The sequence below is a fragment of the Corylus avellana genome, chromosome ca5 (genome assembly GCF_901000735.1).
Source record: "Corylus avellana chromosome ca5, CavTom2PMs-1.0".
Classification (NCBI taxonomy): Eukaryota; Viridiplantae; Streptophyta; class Magnoliopsida; order Fagales; family Betulaceae; genus Corylus; species Corylus avellana.
Window position 1 is genome coordinate 33576325 of NC_081545.1, and position 20051 is coordinate 33596375.

The 20051-nt window shown below is 36.9% G+C and overlaps 4 protein-coding genes across 4 annotated transcripts; 3 read left to right on the top strand and 1 right to left on the bottom strand.

Annotated features, from left to right (window-relative positions):
* Positions 1-612: 612 nt before the first annotated feature.
* LOC132180282 (ferredoxin-thioredoxin reductase catalytic chain, chloroplastic-like) lies at positions 613-5651 on the top strand. Its single transcript, XM_059593044.1, has 6 exons — positions 613-833; positions 1146-1258; positions 2789-2838; positions 2990-3061; positions 4999-5059; positions 5475-5651. Exons 1-6 carry the CDS (start codon positions 728-730, stop codon positions 5517-5519), a joined length of 447 nt encoding a protein of 148 aa, XP_059449027.1. The 5' UTR covers positions 613-727; the 3' UTR covers positions 5520-5651.
* A 1462-nt stretch (positions 5652-7113) lies between these two features.
* LOC132181070 (uncharacterized) lies at positions 7114-10325 on the top strand. The gene is made up of 7 exons (XM_059594124.1): positions 7114-7393; positions 7848-7984; positions 8664-8728; positions 8813-9243; positions 9349-9429; positions 9735-9797; positions 10054-10325. Exons 1-7 carry the CDS (start codon positions 7349-7351, stop codon positions 10111-10113), a joined length of 882 nt encoding a protein of 293 aa, XP_059450107.1. The 5' UTR covers positions 7114-7348; the 3' UTR covers positions 10114-10325.
* Positions 10326-10989: 664 nt separating this feature from the next.
* Positions 10990-12056, bottom strand: LOC132182945 (zinc finger AN1 domain-containing stress-associated protein 12). The gene is made up of 2 exons (XM_059596316.1): positions 11795-12056; positions 10990-11674 (listed from the first exon to the last, which is right to left on the bottom strand). The coding sequence occupies exons 1-2, from the start codon at positions 11897-11899 to the stop codon at positions 11207-11209; spliced, it is 573 nt and encodes a 190-aa protein (XP_059452299.1). The 5' UTR covers positions 11900-12056; the 3' UTR covers positions 10990-11206.
* A 4766-nt stretch (positions 12057-16822) lies between these two features.
* Positions 16823-19109, top strand: LOC132181190 (U-box domain-containing protein 40-like). The gene has a single exon (XM_059594302.1). It carries the CDS (start codon positions 17253-17255, stop codon positions 18855-18857), a length of 1605 nt encoding a protein of 534 aa, XP_059450285.1. The 5' UTR covers positions 16823-17252; the 3' UTR covers positions 18858-19109.
* The last annotated feature ends 942 nt before the right edge of the window (positions 19110-20051 follow it).

A 20051-nucleotide genomic window follows, 5' to 3' on the forward strand; every position in this document is an offset into this window, starting at 1 on the left:
AAGCAGCTAGCCTATTTGGGTTCCATTCTCAAATACACACTATCAGCTTGCATAGCATAGCTAGGTAAGACCAAATTTTAGAATCAAGTTTACAAATTGTCAAATTCAAAAGATTAATGCTTGTCCTCAACGCTCATTTTATATCGATTAATGGGACGTATTTTAAGTAATTAATTTAAATAATTTTTTATGTTAATTACTTTAAAAAAATAACTTAAAATACGACACATCAGTAGGTTGAAAATGATACAAATTTTCAATTTTGATGATTCTGAACCTAAATTGCTCGGATAAATTTGTCAAATGTCTCTTTATCACATCCGGACACCAATGCAATTATCCATTGGCCCAAGATTTTCGACTCTTTTTAAGGATTGGGTTCATTGTTACTTGTTAGGATATTTTTGGTCAAAAAAGATTAGACGTGAAACGTGGCATCACAAACCAAACTACACCTCAAAAGCAGGCCCAAGGCCCAACAGAGAGCACCGGGTGGTGTGTGTAATTCCTAGGCCGATATTCACAACGAGTGGCGGGCATTGCTTTAACCAAATCATAATATCAAAATTACAACACAACCTAAATATTAAAAAACAAATCTGCAAAAAATAATAATAATAATAATAAAATTCACAGCCTTCTCTCTCTCTCTCTCTCTCGCTCGCTGCTCTCGCTCTCGCTGGGTCACAGAGAAGAGTTGTGCTTTTTGTTGCAGTAATCGTAGGCCATGATGACGCTTCAAGCTCAAGCTTCCTCTTCCTTCACCATTGGCATTTCGTCATTCACGTCCCCTCTCGGGCGCTCCCGTCACCGTTTTGTCGTTCGAGCCCAAGGTAACCAATACCGCCTCGTTTATTTATTTATTTATTTTAAATTTTTGATTAATTGCTTAACCTAATGGCCATGCTTTGAATCTAATTTACACTGATTTGGAAGTTCTTGTATTAAAATTCCACTTCATCTTCGAGCTTATTTATTGATATTTAATTCAATTTTTAGAGTAGATAGGTTTTTTTTTAGTGTGTAATGTTCAACACAAGAAGTTTTCAATGTTAAATTGTTGATGGAAAACGGGAAAAAAAAAAAAAAAAAAGGAAAGGGAAATGTTATATTATTAAGGGAATTTGAATTGGTGGTTGTTTCAGTGGAACCTTCGGAGAAGTCGGTGGAGATAATGAGGAAGTTCTCCGAGCAGTATGCGCGGAAGTCGGGGACGTACTTCTGTGTCGACAAGGGAGTGACTTCTGTTGTTATCAAGGTATGTGTCGCAACTGGATCGAATTTGCCGTGCTATTATGAAGATTGATATTGTTAGAATGTTAGATAAATGATTAAATTTATCATTTCTTATTTGCTTAAGTTTTTTTGGATAACTAATGATTTTGCAATTTGCGTGATATCGGAGAGAATTCTTGAATTCAACCGTAATTCACCTCCCATTTCACATAAATATTTCACGTATTGAGCTTTAGATTGAGGGAGAATTTGAGCTCACACATGAGGAGAGGATTAGAATGTTAATATAATGATTATATTCACAATTAGTTTACGTTTTTGGAAAAAAAGGGTGATTTAATAGATAATGAATCCATGTGTTTATTTTCTCATTTGTGTGTGACATTATTCATCAGTATCTGTATTTTTTTTGTTACTTCATTTGAGGGTTGAATCTAGCAAATCGGAATGTAATTTAAGGACTTTTCAGTTTGAATAATAGTGCGAATGGCAACAAGATTTATGTAAGACTGTAGAATAAGACATATTGCGTTTGACGAATGCCAGAATATATTTACGAGATGAGGATTTTCCTTAGCCTTGTGAATTATGATATCTTGTCGATAACAAAAGGAGGTTTGTCGTTACAAGAACTTGTATTTGTTTTGCTTTTAGCAAAGAAAAACTTGTATCAGTGTCTTACCATTGATTTGCTATCAAGTGTCAAGTTTTGTGTTTACTTTAATGTTCAATTTTGTCTCCTGTTTTTAGAATAGAGATTCTGTTTGTGCCGCCTACCTACTCGAATCTCAGGACAGAGCCAAGATTAAGGGGTTTTATTCTCTCGGATAACCCTTCCAGTCCCTTCAAATTTTGATTCCCCTCTGCAGTCTGATGGCCCTTCACCTTCAAACTTGTGTAACTTAAGTTCCATCAAATAATTTTGAATGATGATGTATGCATGCATAATAACTACTTATTAAGCACACGAGCATAACATCATTGGTGAGAGGGAGGAGAATACACCAAATTGTAGTCTGTTTTTCATCTCCCAGGTCTATGTATGTTTATATAAATGTTGGAGCAGTTGATGGTCAGAACTTTGCTTGTGTGTGTGTATATGTGCTTCTCTGCGTGTGCATGTGTATACTTTTTTTTGTAAAATGATTTGTTGGAATCAATCAATTAATTATCTATTAAACGGAAGATGGAGTGACAACTTCTTGTTCTACTTTGAGTGTAATTGTTCATTCCCTGTTAATATAGGGTTTTTGCAAAATCTAGAAATTGACTTCCATTGAACAATTTGATAGATCTAAATTGTAGACTTGGAAGACTTGGTGTGACCTGTTTTGTTGGATGGTGAAATAGTTAGATTTGTGCTTGATAAGAATGCACATGATTAAATATGATGCATATATTTTCCAATCTGATTTTTTAATATTAAACTCACCTCACTATTTGTTGCTCTTCTTTGTTTCAGTCTTTCCACTGCGTCTACCTTTTCTCTTAATTTTGGGAACATTAGTTTGATGTAATATTTGCAAACGAACTTATCTTCAAATTTAAACAGGGCTTGGCTGACCACAAAGATTCGTTGGGTGCACCACTTTGCCCTTGTCGGTAAATATTTACTCTTTTTGATTCTTGTTCTTTACCAGATCTTTTTCTCTTTGTCGCGTGCGTCCATTGGAACTCCTAACTGTTTCATAAGTTCAATATTAGTTTTTATTCTTTCATGTCATAATCCAAGTATGCGCTTATTATGTTTCAGGCATTATGATGACAAACCTGCTGAGGCTGGGCAGGGTTTCTGGAATTGTCCATGCGTTCCTATGAGAGAAAGGTAGATTATTGTTATTATTTTAAAATAATATGCAACAAATTGAGACACGCACAATTATTTTGTACGTTGTAGATTTGTTTTTTAACATAGTTGTAATCCTTATGAGCATAAGATTGTTGGTACTTAGTTGATGAAAGCAAAGGTAAACTTCCTGTGTTTTTCAAGGATGATTGCTTGCTGTTGCTAAACTTCCAATGGGGAGTTTTGACTGTGCTTGTTATGCAATAAAAGAGCTTGATGGGCTGGCATAGAATTTATGGCGATAATTTTGAATATTTTCGCCATTGGAATTTTGAAATTGAATTAGTAGTTGCAGTTCACTTGTGAGGTGTACTTTTAAACCTTAGGTCAGTGAGGACATGAAAATTAAATAATGTTGGTAAATGATGATATGTTTCCAAGGAGAAGTAGATTTTTTTTCCCCGTGTTCTTTTTTGTCTAAAAGAAAGCATATCTTGGGATTTTTGGGTTAAGAAAAGAAATTGGTACTGTTTATATCTAATATCTATTGACATGCGCACATTCACGCACGCGCAAACTAACTTTATCTAGGATATGTAAAGCGTGAGAACCGTTAGAGAAGATATAATTGTATTTACCAGTACCGAAGGTTCACCTTAGGTTGGGTCAAAGTCTCTGGCCCGACGGCATGGAGTTTGGGTTAGTCTATCTACAAGGATGAGTAAGACAAGACATGATTAGATCTATAGAAATGCAACTGCATGGAGTTAGGTAGCTTGGTGGTTTCCTTTTGTGCCACAAAACACATTAATTCACTAGTACTCTGGATGTCAGTTGAGCTAGCAAAGGAAGATAATTTTGTCCAATTAGCTTACAGAAGATGTACACTTAGATTTAATAGTGAGACAGCATATATGTAATAAGAAGAGTTTGGAGAAAAAAAATGTTGATTTTAGTTGAATTCTTTGCAGAACCATAGCAGTTTAAGTTCTTTTGGAATTAGTAGCAGTCATAGCCAGTGGAGGGTTTTAGTCATTAGTATTATTGGGCTCAGTAAATTGTTAGCTGGAAGGCTTACCTTAGAGGAAGCGAAAAAATTTCAAGTCAAACAAATCTTCCTGTTGAATTACTACTTACAGCCACTCATTAGCTGTCCCGGTTTGGGATGTGGGTGGCTGTGGGTGGCAGCATGTATCAGACTTTCTTGAATCTTATTGGAATGCAGATTTGCTCCAAGTAAATTTAAATGCCAATAATTTTTAATGTCAGCTGAATATTGTGTATGTGGGTGAGATATTTGTATGGCGTCATAGAATTCATACAATAATTTGTATCTTCTGTTTTTGTCAGAAAGACAAAGTCAGCTTATACTATATGAATTTTGACAGAATCAAGATTTATATTCTTCTGTCATTGATAAACAATTTGTTGGACAATACTTAACGGAGTTAGCACAAAATATACAGATTCCGAAATCAATACTGTAATTAAGCAACCGTTTGCCTCTATGGGAGGCTTGCTCTGGGCAGGTTTTGGATCACTTACAATACACGGCTCTACGAAGGAAGGGGCCGGTGGGTTAGGAATGTTTTCAATATGATTTTTTTTCTGTATTTGTTTGATGAATATGCTAATATATCTCATGTCTAAGCCATGGGTGCTCCGTAGAGAGTTCATAAACATTTCGAACCCGATATTGGTCTGCCATAATGTCTTTTCCAGGAATTAGATGACTGCTTGAAAACTTGCTTTCTGCTGAAATCTCAAGAATGGATTTAACTAAATGGTAAGATATAATGCTGTTAAAAGATAGAAGTTGCTTTTTCTTGAACATGGCTTGAGAATCGCAAGTGTATCAACTCATCTAAATCTCTAACATGTGAACTTGCTAGCTATTACAGATCATCATTTGCTTCAACTCATTATATATGTATATAAATCTGGTTTTTGGAACTAAAAAATGATTGCCTTGTCAGGAAGGAGTGCCACTGCATGCTCTTTCTCACTCCCGACAATGATTTTGCTGGCAAGGAGCAGGTAATTATTTACACCATTTTTGATTCACCAGATTTACTTTGATTTGGTACTCATTATATCAATGGGAGCAAAATATTAAGTGGCTTTTCTTAAGTTGGACTTCGCATGTTGGAGTTTGTTTATGGTACTGAATTGGCATGAAAATTTTCAGAATGTTAGAAGACTGAAAGATTAGACAGATGCATGCATACGTATAGAGTCTATAGACATTTATGCACACTTACCTGTATGCATTTACACGCACAAACACAAACGCATTTTATGTTGTTTTGCTGCCGCAGCTGCATCATTATCATTCTGCAACAACAACTACTACTATAAAGTTCCTCCATTCAGTGTATTTATAATTATACATGCTGTAATTAGAATTTTGTTTCTTCTCTAATACAAACCAAACATTATCTTGCCACTGCAGACTATCTCCTTGGATGAGATCAGAGAATCAACAGCAAATATGTAACAGGATGTAGTGTATCATAATTTCTTGTTTAGACAGCCTTCACTTGTATTTGGCAGAAAATGAAAAAAATAATCATCATTGTATGTATATTTATACGCCAATCAGGGGCCATATCTGCCTTTCCCTTTTTGATTCGAATGCTTCTCCGTAGTTTTCAATGCCACACGTTTCACTGCATCCATACCCTTTTCCTACCATGCCGATTCTTGCACTAAAAAATAAGGGTGAAGAAAAGGAGAAGAAAGGAGGAAGAAAAGGTGCTGGCAGAGCAGTGGTTGGAACTTTACTAAAACGCTGGGGGCCCCGAGCTCTTGGCATTGGCATCAACCCCACCAACGAAGTAACTGCTTAGCATCCCCAAGTTACGAGATAGCTGGGTCCATTCCTGACAATAGAGTGCTTCCTTTCGGTTCTTGGACTTTTTTTTCATTTACTATTCCTATGGTAATGGCAGTGACTTTCATTCGTGCACGTCTTAAAAAAGAAAAAAGAAAAAAGAAAGGAATAAAAGGACTTCCATTAGTACACGGTTATCAAGAAGTAACTATTGAAATGGAGAACTCTCCTAAAAAAAAAAAAACTATTGAAATAAAGAAGTTAATTAATGAAACTATTCTTTCCTTTCCTTTCCTTTCCTTTATTGGGCAAAACACGCAAGGAATCACTGTCTTACATGTTATAGGAATAGGTATCTTATGGATTGTCTCTTGACGGTCCATATTTCAATAGCTAATATAGTAAATGCTATGTTAATTTGTAAACATGATAAGTATTATGTAAACTGTTATATGGCCGTACATATTTTAGTGGTTGATATAGTAAATACCTCGGTAAACTATCAGGTTAGTTTGCAAAGAACTTGTAGTAAACATTATAATATCCCTAGTAGCACTATGAAATTATACATTTTAGGAAAACGTTCACATTCCCCCTTACAAATCATCATTCAATTAACAATGTTTTCTTAAACTTTTAATTTGTGATAATTTGAGCAATGTATATAGACTTTTTCCTACATTTTAGTAGAGTACCACCACTGCATATATGAGTTATTCTACATCTACAAACTACAAACCTATCACTTTGGACTCAACAATGGCTCTTGTTTTATATGCATGGATTGATAATCCTCGGAGACTAAACAACTTTTTTATCATAACCGTTTTGGCTATAAAATTGACTGAGTTATCGCACGTCAAATGGACAAGTTTTCTGTTTTTTTTTTTTTTACTCAAAGGTGAGTGACTCAACGTATATACTTACATTTTCATTTCACCTTAATTCTATTGAGGGCCATGTCAAATTAACCAAACCCTTGTTAAAAAAAATAGATATGTTATAGTACAATAGAAAGACCATTTTTGGCACATAAAAGTCTTAGGTGGCAAAAAGCTATAGGTCCATCAGTGGATAGGGCCACAACAACTAAAGATGGGGCCTATGACCTCGTGCTGCCTAAGACGCAAAAATAATTTTTTTATTGCACTATAGCATTTATATATATATAACTGAGGTTTGTTTCTTTAACACATTTATCTATTCATTTCGGGTCTGAACTGGGCTTTTGCCTTTTGATGTGAGAACCTCCAAGAAAGGTCCAGTATATTGTCTTGACCGGTTGACACCACATCCCCATTGCCCTCTCTTTTCCTTTCTTCTTTTTCTTCTTCTTCTTCCTGGCAATTTAACAAAATTAGGTTTTCGAATCATTTTCAGAACATTGGTTGATCTCGTCGACTCGATTTTCCTTCCAATAGTTGATATATCGTAAGATGGGACTCTCCTAAATCTCTCTGAAGGTCCATTGTTAGTTGTTACGCTTTCGGAAAATGTCGAAGCCACGTGTCACAATCACCCTCGGTCGCTCTGGCCAGGTATGTATATGCACGTATATGTATGTTCAAATACGAATATGAATTTCTTTGTTTCCTTTTCTTTTTTCTTAAGCTTGTTAGATGGATTACCGACTGTTTGGTTGCTGGGAATCCGTGGGAAAAGAGAAAGTGAAGCTTTTTTTTTTTAAAAAAAAAAAAAAAAAAAAAAACCCAACTTGAGACGAGTATTAGAGTTTTACGAACTAGGTTTTAGGGTTATTCTGGTGATCATAACTTCAAGCTTGTCGTGTGATTCCACTCTGCATACATTTTTTTTAGTGTACATGAATTGATTAATGAGTTTTCGGATTAGGGTTTTTGGAGAAGTGACCTCAGCTTTTTGTTTATTAAATTGAGTTTAATTTATTGTATGTGCTTTTCTCTGTGTGTGGGTGTGTGTGGTTTTGGTTGAATGTTTGTGTGAGTAAGTTTGTGAGATTCAATGTTTTTGCAGGTGGTAAATAGGGGAGGAAGGGATTCAGACTATGTGCATCCACACACTGATACTAAGGCAGTGACCGGAAGCAAACAGTTTAGAAGAGAGAGAGTAGGGGGTGGTGCTGATGGTTCGATGTTGTTTACAAACAAGCGGTGTGTGTTGTTCTGTTTCCTTGTGAATTAAACTGATTTTAGTGTAGCTTGGCTTATTTTACTAGGTTGATGGTTTTAGAGATTTTGCAGTAAATGAAGGTAGTCAGTTGACCCTTATGCAAGGGCTGCATCAGCTCTTAAGACATTGAAAATATATTTCATAATTGTATAGGGAAAATAGGAGAAGCTTGATGCTTTGTTTGGCTACTGCAAAATTAGTGGGAAAGAGAAGAAATATGACTTTGATTCTTAGGATAAATTTCCATTTGGTTTCCTCAAATGAACTCTACTTAGTTAAGCCGGGGTCAGTCTTGGAATTCATTTCAACTTCTTCTTGCATAAAGCACCGTAGTGCCACTGCCAGTGATTTAGCTAGCGATCCTGTAAATAGTCATTTGAAAACCTAACCACCAGGGTAAAAATGGTCTAGTGCGGTGTTTTCTTTTAATTAGTTACAACATGTTAAAAAATAAAAATATACATTTTAATTCCTTCCTTTTTCCCACCGTTTATTATAAACCGAAGAGGATGTGGGGTTTACCAGAAAGCCTAATTTCATATTAAACAGGGCTCAAGGTTTTGTTTGTGGCATTCCAAGGTTTAGATACCTATGTTTCTGATTCAGTCATCAGAAAATTTGTTTCTAGTTTTATATTGATGGGTGGTATAACTTTTACAGGCAGCGAGGAGATGGTATTAACCGGAGTTGGGGTGGCAATGGAATGCATGGTGACAACCAATCTTGTGCGTATATAAGTTTTTCTTTATTATACCATAGTCTTTATATGATTTCTTTGACCTGACTATGGCACCCTGATATGAATGAAGATTCGGGGATTAGTCGGAACGATCTCCGATTGAAACTGATGCACAAACGGCTAATTCATAGGGCTGCTGAAGAGCGCAGGAAGATGGACCGGCGCAAAAAGCTGTCAAAAATTCAGCCTTCATCAAGTCGTAACATGCTGCAGCTAAGGTCTGAACCAACAGGTAGTCCTTCGTGGAAAATGCCACCCACAGAAAGATCTCAGTTGAAAGCTTCTAGGGAACTCTCACCACCAAGAAATTTTGATGAGCTGCGCCAAGTACCATCAGCAAGGGCAGCTGACGTGTCAAGAACTGGATGGTTTTTGAGCAACAATGGTGCTTATAGGCCAACGAGCTCGACATCTTTAATGGTGAAAGGTCCTCCTGAAACTTCTAAGCCAGTCACACAGCTCGCTCCAAGGAGTGACATTGGACAGAGAAGTTCTCATATGGTATGATTTTCCTTTCTGCTGCACCGCTTCAGCTTGGTTTTAGAGGAGCTGGTTTATATTTTTGAAATGGTCCGCATTAATGGTTGTATTTCATTTGTGGTACAGGTTGAGAATCCTCTCACTGTTGCTGGCCTGTTGCAATCACTTGGTTTAGGAAAATATAACATTATTTTCCGGGCTGAAGAGGTAAGTTGGCTGCCTCTATCAATTCTTTCAAAATAACAATAATAATAAAACTTATCAAAAAAAAAAAAAAAACAATAATAATAATAAGTTCCTGACTAGTGGTGGAATGTCTGTGCTTCCCTTGTTTTGATCATATTCTGGATGAAAATTATAAGCCAATGTGATATGATTTCTGAGAAAGCAAGTAGGATCTGTGGTAGTGGTCTATGTTCTAAGCAAAGAAAAATGAAGAACCATGGGGAACAATGATAAACCTTGGAAATGCACAAACAAACATCTTAATACTTGAATTATCTGTTCTATAGGTGGACATGACTGCATTGAAGCAGATGGGTGATAAGGACCTCAAAGATATGGGGATACCAATGGTACTGTCATTTCACTCTGAGAAAATTTTAGAAATTTTGTTTAGTTTGTTTTGCTGTCAAAAGTTACTTCTGTTAGTATCATGTGGTAACTGTGGTTTATTGTCTAAAAAGCTACTGGCTTGAACCGCTACGTTATCATAACCTTGTTATTCTTCTCCTTTAACACCATGAACTGACTTTCATACCATCCTTAATTAATGTCAAAATGTCTAATGGAAGTCAATTAGTCTGTTCTCACAAAAGCTGCTTGACACAGGGACCCAGGAAGAAGATTCTTCTTGCTCTCTTACCCCGTTCGAGACAGCAACAACCATAACTGCAATTGTTCAATGGTTTTATTTTGGAGAGTATTTGTTATTTCTGTAACCGTATAACTTGGTAAATATGGACAAACAATGAAATTCATTTGCTTGAAAAAATTGATTTCGCCAGTTTGTATGTACACAGGATACGGACGATTGCATTAGTGAAACATGTAACTATTTAGTTTGAACCTTGGTCAGATGTTGCAACGAATCCATTGTTCTACTCTTTGTTCTCTTTGCCTTACTCCAACTGCATCTTCATTTCGGATTCCTCTTTTCACGTAATTGTTTATTTGGAAGGAAGAGAATAGATTTAATCAAGAGCATTTTTAGCAGCTTTCTCGTCATTTTCCCTACATTTAAGGATCCAAACTACTTTTTGCTTCCTTATGTCAAAATACACTCTAATAGTTTCCTTTAATCATTCCCTATATCATTAAAATATTTATTTTTTTTAATTATATTATATATATGAGAGGAGAGAGGAGAGAGAATTGTAAGAGGAAAGAGGAGAGATGAGAGAGTAGAGAAGAGAGAGAAATATTTTTTTTTATTTTAATAATCATAAGGATTGCAATAGTGGAACCCTATATTTTGGGTTCCACTGTAGCGATCCTCATGATTGAGGCTTATTTAGGGAGTCTACTGTGAGACTTTTTTTGCGATTTTTTCCATGATTGTCTGGAAAAAAGTAAATACTATTCTTCAAACATTTTCATATCGACTGATATAGTTAGCCACTTAAATACGTTATCGCCGGTATGATATAAATGTGATAAATTTGATAAATTTATTTGTAGATGAAAATAGTTTCTGAGTATTTTGTGTGTTAATTTATTTGTTAATATTTTAGCTTTTTTGATTTTTCAAGAATGATATGGAATACATGATGCAAATTTGTCCAATACAACTTGATTATGTTGTAACAGCAACATGAATAAATGTGATGCTAAATTAGCTTCTCGGCTTAACTAAAGATTATTCAAAGCAGACAAGGAGTTACCCAGAATATGAGAATATTTCAACAGTAATGAGTTGTACAAACACGTGTACAACAACAAAAAAAAATGAAAAAAACACATGCTCGCAATCTCTCAATCTCCCTCAATATGCTTCAACGGATGAAGAGGTACTCGTAGCAGACGCAGAGTCACGCCCATTCTTGGAACAATCCCTCCCATTCCTCGAAGCCAAAGCAGCCAAAAACTTGTCATTCCGCGACCCTTTACACGCCTGTGCCTGTGCCTGTGCCTGTGCCTGTCCGCACGCATGGTCGGCCGGGAACCTATGCTTCAAGCACACCTTCTGCTGGCAAGTCTTGCACGTACTTGTATTCGAAAAAGTCAATTTCTCCTTGCACCGCCTGACCGGGCACGTGGGTTTCTTCTTCTTCTTGGGGTCACAGTTCCCAGACCTCTCATGCCTCTCCAACATCTCCTCCTCGCCCTCCCCATCCCGTCCGGTAACCTCAATCGACATCGAGCAAGCCTCACAGACAACAACCTTTCTACTGATGGGGTCGGATTTCGGACACTCGTGGGTTCTATACGATCGATGCTCTAAACAAAACACCTGTGTATTCATGAAAATAATTTTTTTAAAAAAAAACTGGTTCTATTATTGAACATCGAATTGAAAAAGGGGGGAATTTGAACATAAAAAAAAGAGGCTGATATGAATGAAAGTATGTACGTTTCGGCAACCGTCGCATTTGAAAGGGAGAAAATCGAGTTGATGGCATTCTGGGTGTTGGCAGTGTTGACCCAAATCTGGGAAAGCTTCTGTTCCTCCTCCCATGTCTTTCTCTGAATCGGTGTTGTTTTTTGTTGTGAATTCTTTTCCGTTGTAGAAGGAAAGCAATATGAGGAAGTTCCAAAAAGGCAGCCCAGTATTTATATATAGGTTTGGTGATGGATTGGCCAACAAGCCAAGCCAAGCCCACCCTGACTTTGTTTTCCAATTTGGATTCGGAAATAACATCAAGGAAAGACGTTTCTAGACCCATCGACGCCGTCCAACACAGTTTTACGCGGAATTAGCAACTTCCTCGTGATGTATGCCATGTCATCACTCGGTTGTTAATTTTACACGGATGATACTTGATTTTTAGGAATTGGATCCCACAATATTTGGGATTAGTTATAGTGCGTAATATTTTTATCTTTTTACCTTTTGAGTTGATAAAAATACTTTTTCACTATAACTAATTGGAAAGGATTTAATTATAGTAGAAAAATATTTTTGTCAACTTAAAAAATAAAAAGACAAAATTACCCTTCAAGTGCAACTAACTGAATATTCTCCAGTTCATTTGAATGAGAGAAGAACAATTCATAAGTCAACTATTATATGTGATACGAATTGAAACTTAAGTAGAAAAAAATAAAAATGTAAAAACCTATGTACTAAAAACGTAATTGATTATTTTATGTGTAGCATCCTACGTGCAATTAACTTTCTTTTTTTTTTTTTTTTTTTTTTTTTTTTTTTTTTTTAAGTTCTCTATTACTATCTTGTTTGATTGATTTATAGGCTGATTGCAAGATAGCCCATGGGTCGACTTGGGTTTGATGCAACAGAGAATCCAATCCCCTTGACATTGTTACTGCAGACCCGAAAAAGGTTTTTATTCTCTTGCTTTTCTTTTTGTTCAAATCCCTCCCCCCTTCATCCGGGAAATTTCCCAGGATAAAGTATTTAATTCCGTAGCACAAATTCTTGTTTTCTTTTTTTTCTTACGGTCAAAGTTTCAATAGTTACACAAAAGGGTAAAAAGGGTAGCGCTCTTTTCACCAATAAACTATTGTTTTCCTCTTTTTCTAATACAAATAATACAATAATGGATTGATATGTCCACCACTTTTGTGGATTGTTTGAGAAGATAAATTCTTTAGGAGGACATTAATGTTGTTTATGGAGTTGTCCGAATTAAGTGCATTTCAAATAACAAACTCAAGAGAATCCCGATCAGATCATAAGAAAATGGAAAAAGAAAAATAGTTCAGGTTTGTTTAGAAAAGAAAATGTAACCTATATACTACGAACTGTAATAGATTAACCCATGCTAATGTTACACCACAATTGGATCCTAATGGCAAGGCAATTGAGTTAAATAGCTCTCTATGGTAATGTCTAATGTGTGTGACATAAAAAAATACAAATATTTTTGTATTTTTATGAGTAATTGGGGTTTACGTTGTTTATTAATATTTTTATTTAAAGAAATTAAACAAAGGGATCCAAAAAATAATTGACAAGCTAGACCCAATTAGCAAACAAAGCGGTCCATGCCAAATTGTAAAGGTGGAATGCCCTTTTCATAAAATATAAAAGGTTTATGATATGCTTTGAAGTTTGTGCTAAAAAAAAAGGACAACATACCCAAAATTTTCTTAATGAATATACAATACAAGTAGGTTGCTTCCAAGATCTTTCCTGATGCCAATTTATTTTATTTGTCTGGGCAACATAAATCATGGTCATGGCTTGCTTTGAAATGGGTCTACATCGGGTGCAAGCCACAAATCTCAAATATTCCCTTTTCATTGCTTTATGGCCTAAAAGTGCTTAACGACATTGGCCCTTCTTCATCTTAATTTTTATATTTTTATTGCACATCACACGTGAGAAGTTTATATAGTTTTTATTGTATAAACCAAAGTAGAAATCAGTGATCCACGATAATAAGGGAAAATTACTTATCAATAATTTTTGAAATTCTAGCCATTCAATGTAATCTAAGGGTTTACAAACCGCCGCATGTCCCATTAATAATAAAATAATAAAATATTATTTAAATTTTAAAAATAAATTATAAAAGAAAATAATTAAATAATTAAAAATAATAATAAAACATATGGGGTTGCCAGCCACCCCATTTTTCCCATAAGGGGTTGGCCGGCCACCCCAGCTGAGCCATGGGGGTGGCCGAAGCCATCCCTATGGCCCCAAGAGGTGGTTCGGCCACTCTCTATGGCCAAACCCATAAATTATATTTTTTGAGTTTGGCCCTAGGGGCCCTTGCCACCCCCTTATGGCAAATATGGGGTGGCCGGCCACTCCATATTTTTTTATTTTTTTTATTTTTTAAATTTAAATCATATTTTATTATTAGTAAGACACATGGTGGCTTGTAGACTCTTGGATCATATTGGATGGACAATTTTCTCTTATTCCCAGGATCCCAATCCTTGTGTTAGACATTCTGAACTCTAAGAGAATCTGATCATTTTTGCCACTTTTTATCCTAGAGGAAAAACCATTTTGAAATTTGTTGGAGTTGTGATTTGACCGATAGGTCATTTTTGCATACAATTGCTGGCCATTCCTAGCTTTCAACCAATTTATGTCCTACTACTTACGGGATTGCGATTGACCCAATATAATACCTTTAATTTGAATCATTCATAAATGGATAGCCAAAACACCCGAATAGTTTAAGGAAGTGGTTTAATAACTTCTAATGGCCGATTTAGGTTAATTAAACCACATGAATTTCAAAAAAAAAAAGAATAAAGGTAATCATGGTTCTAGATATTGCGACAAGAGTTATAATAAATCAAAAGACAAATAACTCAGTCAAAAGTTACAATAACTCAAGATATAATGAACTCAAGTGTTAAGAGAGTTATAAGAACTCAAGTGACAAGAGTTATAAATGATACATTAAGTTAGAAGTAGAAATGCTTATAATATTCATATTATTTCTTTATAAATAGAGTATGGTACACTATCAAATATATTAAGAAAATATGTAACCAAGAAAATGATTTGATGTGTAGACGTAGGCTATAAGCTAAGCCATCTTAATTTTGTGAGTTTCTTTTCATTGTTCTCATTTCTCTTATTTAAATTACAATTATCGATCTTGTGATTTTTTTTTTTTTCCTCTTCTCAATCACTCTTCCTTAATGAGTAACCATCGAGTCGAAGACATTTTCACCGTTGGAGCATCCTTATCATCTAAGTTCCGGCCATAGTAGCCGATGCCAGCCTAAATTCGACGATGTCAAAATCCCGGTCAAAGTAACCGATGCCGGCCAAAAAAAAAAAAAAAAAGTTGCTGATGTTCAAATATGGCCATAGTAGCCGATGCCGACCAAGAGTCGCCTAAGTCCAAGTTTCAGTCATAGATCAAAACTCAACATATGTGATCTACCATTGGGTTTGCGAGGGCGTATTAAAACAAGAGTTCTCTTAAAAGTTACAATAACTCAAGAGTCAAGAGAGTTACAAGAACTCAAGTGACAAGAGTTGTAAATAATATATTAAGTTTATTGACTTTAATGTAAAAGTAAAAATGCTTGTAACGTTCATACTATTTCTTTATAAATAAAGTATTATATACCATAAAATATATAAAGGAAATATGTAGCCAAGAAAATGCTTTGATATGTGGACGTAGGTCATAAGCCGAACTACCTTAATTCTCCGAGTTTCTCTTCCTTGTTCTCATTTTTCTTTTCTAAATCATAAGTTTTAATACTAGATACTCACTCAAAGCATAATTGAACAATTTGTGTAATATATAATTTCTGTGATTTCTAGTCATTTTTTATTTTATTTGAATGGGTGGGCCATGAACATCTATAGAGCAATGCACGGGAATCAAATAACTTTGGTAAAGAAAGCAAGATGTTCTGGACAAAAGGAAATATGGAAAATAAAAAAGAAAAGGAAAGTGAGATGTTATCCAGCCTAGAACACTCGTACCACTGCATATACTTAGCTATTAAGTCTTCAATTATTGTAAAACTAGTGGGTATTCCTGGTGTTTTAGTATCTCTCCATGCAAAGTGGTCAGAGAGAATAGCTCACAAAAACTAAAACAAAAAAAACAAAAAAATTGGACAAAAAGGGCGAATTAAGAGCTACTTTTCTTTAACTTTTGGGTTCATAGTGGGCTAAAGTAGAATGGAGTATTGTCTACCAATAATAGCCCATAGAAAGGTCTCTTTATCAGATCAAGGGTTGAGAAAATGCCACATCAGCTTTCACTCCAACTACTGTTGGCTCACGGAGTCAAAACTTATTTCATATTGTAACCTAATTTTTTTTTTTTTTTTTTTTTAGGTTCAAAGAAATAGAATGATTTTTGCTCCCAAAATATTTGTATAACGAATCAACATTATCTAAAAATCTAAAATTAGTAATCAAAGTGATATTTTCTCTTCATGGATGAGGTTTTTGGTGTCACTTCTTGCCATTATCTACTCTTTCTTGTTAGCTATAAAGCTTTATTCTAAACTAGATTAAATAATTAATTTTCAGTTCAGCTTATTTAGAGAATGTGAGGAATAAAATATATAATTCTTACCTACACTTTTAATTAAGAAATTCATTTAATCTAACTTAAAAAGAAAACAATTGGAGTTTTCATACCTACACTGTTACTGTTACTGTTACTGTACATTTATTTCTCCAGGACTATTTTGAAAGTTTGTTTAGATGCTTTATTAGAGTTTTCATACTCTAGATGGTTATGTCAATCAGTTTGCATCTCATTAAGAGTTTTTTTGAACAGCATTCGCAGATGATTTCTATCTGCCCTGCTTTGAAGAGTTTACAGTCAGTTTGGATTGGGTTTTTCCGTCTTTGTATGTCATGTTACTCTCTTTTGCTTCGACAGTTATCAGTTTATTTAAAAAAAAAAACAATGCCATTTCTTATTTTTTTGTTGGCGCGTGAGCTTGTGACTGAAGCTCCGAAGTCCGAGGGTAGAAAGGGAAATAAATAAAATAATAAAACAGCACATCACACACGTGGGTTGCTTTGATTGGTGGCAATCACGTACGTAAAAGTACCTGAGACGAACCCAAATGGCCATAACATTATTAATACAGAAGCATCAATCCCTGTCACTTTTCTCATTGGCCCAAATTTCAGAAAGCAAAGGAATCCACATGCACCAGGCAACACACAGATACTCCTCCCAGCACCGGATCATCATTTTGGTTGCACAATCCCAACAAACTCTCCCAACTCTCTCTCTATCTGCTGCTACTGCTGCTTACCTCCTCCAAGAGACCGAGTCGAAAGTGAACATGACAGCAACTTCAGCAACCTCTGTTCCTTCAGCTCACTCTTTTCCTAAAACACATGGACGCGTAATGCAAAGCTGAGTTTGTTTGTGGGGATAGGCAACTCAGAGATGGAGTTTCAAGAGGGTATGATGAAGTTGGTGGTTCACAAACCCATAAAGACGACATGGACATTTGAGAAGGAGAACGAAAAACAGAGAAGTACAGAGACTGCCACTCCCAGGCGAAAATGGAACATCTTCAACAAGTATCTGTCTTCACCGCCTTCAAAACCCGTAAACCCCAAACCAAAGCAACCCCCAAAGGAGTTCATCTGCACCATTTCCGGCTCTCTCATGGCCGACCCAGTCATCGTCTCCTCTGGCCACACTTTCGAACAAGCCTGCGTCAGAGCCTGCAAAGTCCTGGGCTTTACACCCACTTTACCCGACTCGTCCACACCCGATTTCTCCTCCATAATCCCCAACCTCGCGCTCAAATCCACCATTCTCAACTGGTGCAAAAACTCCTCGGTAGACCCTCCAAAGCCCGTCGATTCCAACACCGCCGAGAAGCTCGTCCGTACATTAATGGCGGCCGATGCCCAGAACGAAAATGGAGCCCAACAGACCGAAATCTCGGAGAAGAAGGTGATACAAGGGGTTAGAGAAAAGCCTAGCGTGAATTCCAATCATCCTAGTCACTGCGACTCGAGCTCGGACGACTCGTTCGGGACCACCGCGTCGATTCGGTCTCTGCAACTTGCGACTCAGCCGAGTTGCTATTCCTCTCCATCCTCGTCCGAAATCGAAACCCTAGCCCCTAATTGCACCGAGGAAGAGGAAATTTTGGCCAAACTCAGAAGCCCACAAGTGTTTGAGATCGAAGAGTCCGTGATTTTTCTGAGACAGATCACACGGACCAGAGAAGACTCAAGGGGCCACCTCTGTACCCCTCGGTTACTCTCAGCCCTCCGATCTCTGATCATCTCCAGGTACTCGAGCATCCAAGTGAACTCGGTCGCAGCATTGGTGAATCTCTCTTTGGAGAATGCCAACAAGGTTAGGATCGTACGGTCAGGAATCGTTCCTCCACTAGTTGATGTTCTGAAGGGGGGATTTGCTGAGGCGCAGGAACACGCTTCCGGTGCACTCTTCAGCTTAGCCCTAGATGATAACAACAAGACCGCGATTGGTGTTTTGGGCGCTTTACAGCCGTTGATTCACATGCTCCGGTCCCAGAGCGAGCGGACCCGGCATGACTCGGCGCTTGCTCTTTACCATCTTTCGCTCGTTCAAAGCAATCGGTCTAAGTTAGTGAAACTCGGGTCCGTTCCAATTTTGTTGGGTATGTTGAGATCGGGTCACATGACGGGTCGGTTACTACTAATTTTGTGTAACCTGGCTTGGTGCATGGATGGGCGGGCCGCAATGTTGGATGCGGGTGGGGTAGATTGTTTGGTTGGGTTGTTGGATGGGGGCGAGTTGAAGTCCGAGTCGGCTTGGGCGAGTTGCGTTGACACATTGTATGGGCTGAGTCATGGCGGGTTGAGGTTCAAGGGGTTGGCGAAGGCGGCAAGGGCGGAAGAGGTGTTGATGAAGGTTGAGAACGTTGGGTGCAAACGGGCATGGGAGAAGGCAAAAAGGGTTTTGGAGATGATCAAAAAGAGGGAAGAGGAGGAGGAAGAGGTGGATTGGGTGGATTTGCTTGGCATGGAGAGTCAGACTCAGTGTTGACTCGTTGTGGGTTAGGTGAGTCAAGAATTTTGAAGTACAGAGTTTGATGTTTTGATTCTTTTGAGTGTTGTCTTTTTTGGGGGTGGGGTTGGTTTAAGATTTGTAATTACCGGTGTTTATATTGGTGGTTTTTGTGGCTTTTGCGCTTTGGTGACATTTTTTTCACCTAAATCATGGATGTTGGAGGTGTAAATTAAGAGCTTTTAGACCCAAGTGATTTTGGAGTTGTACGAATCTTTTCCGAAAGTTTTCTTTAATGCTTATCACTTTATTCTTGATGGGTCTTCATTTTGAGATGGGTTTGGTGCCACCACTTTATATCTCAATCCTCACTCTTTATTGTTTCACATTTCCTCGATAAAGCGTGCCAATCACAACAATATGGTACAATCAAAATGATATGACAAATATCAGTAGAACTCAATCATCTATAATTAGGAATTCCTATTATTTTATGCCTGAGCAGAGGCCCACTCGAAGAGGTCTTCTGTTCAAGTGGGCTTCCTATTCGGGTAGGGAATTTGCTTTGATTAATAATCTTATTTTTTTGAAATTTCTTTTGAGGCCCAAAAGATTGGTTCTGCCATGGGAAAGGCCCAAGAGGTGGCAGTGCCCCATGATTACCAAGAATGCTTTGGGCTTGAGCTTTTCCTCGTGGGGATTCTTAGAGCATAGGATGGCAATTGGAATTGGACATAAGTGTCCCATGATTCACAGCGCCAGGGCATCCTTAGGCTTGTCCTATACGTGCTCCCTCCCAAATCAAAACGGGCATGTAGAGAATGAAAGAAAAAGTTTTGAAGTTGGTTAATTAGAGGTAAGCTTGGAGGAGGTGAAGGAAGCTTTTGATGTGTTTGATGAGAACAGAGATGGGTTTATTGATGCAGGGGAGTTGCAGAGAGTTCTCTGTATTTTGGGCTTGAAGGAAGGAAAACAGATGGAGAACTGCAAGAAAATGATCAGGAAATTCGATGAAAACAGAGATGGAAAGATAGGTTTCAATGAATTTGTAAAATTTATGGAGAGCAGCTTTTGCTGAATCATTCGTTTTTCCTTCTGGAAATATTTATAAAACTTCTTTGTTATGTGATTCCAATTTCTTCTCTGGTCCTGTTCAATTCCAATGTCAATTTCGATGTATTGTTATTACTACAAACATACTTTTCATTATCATATTATTACAATTTAGATCTT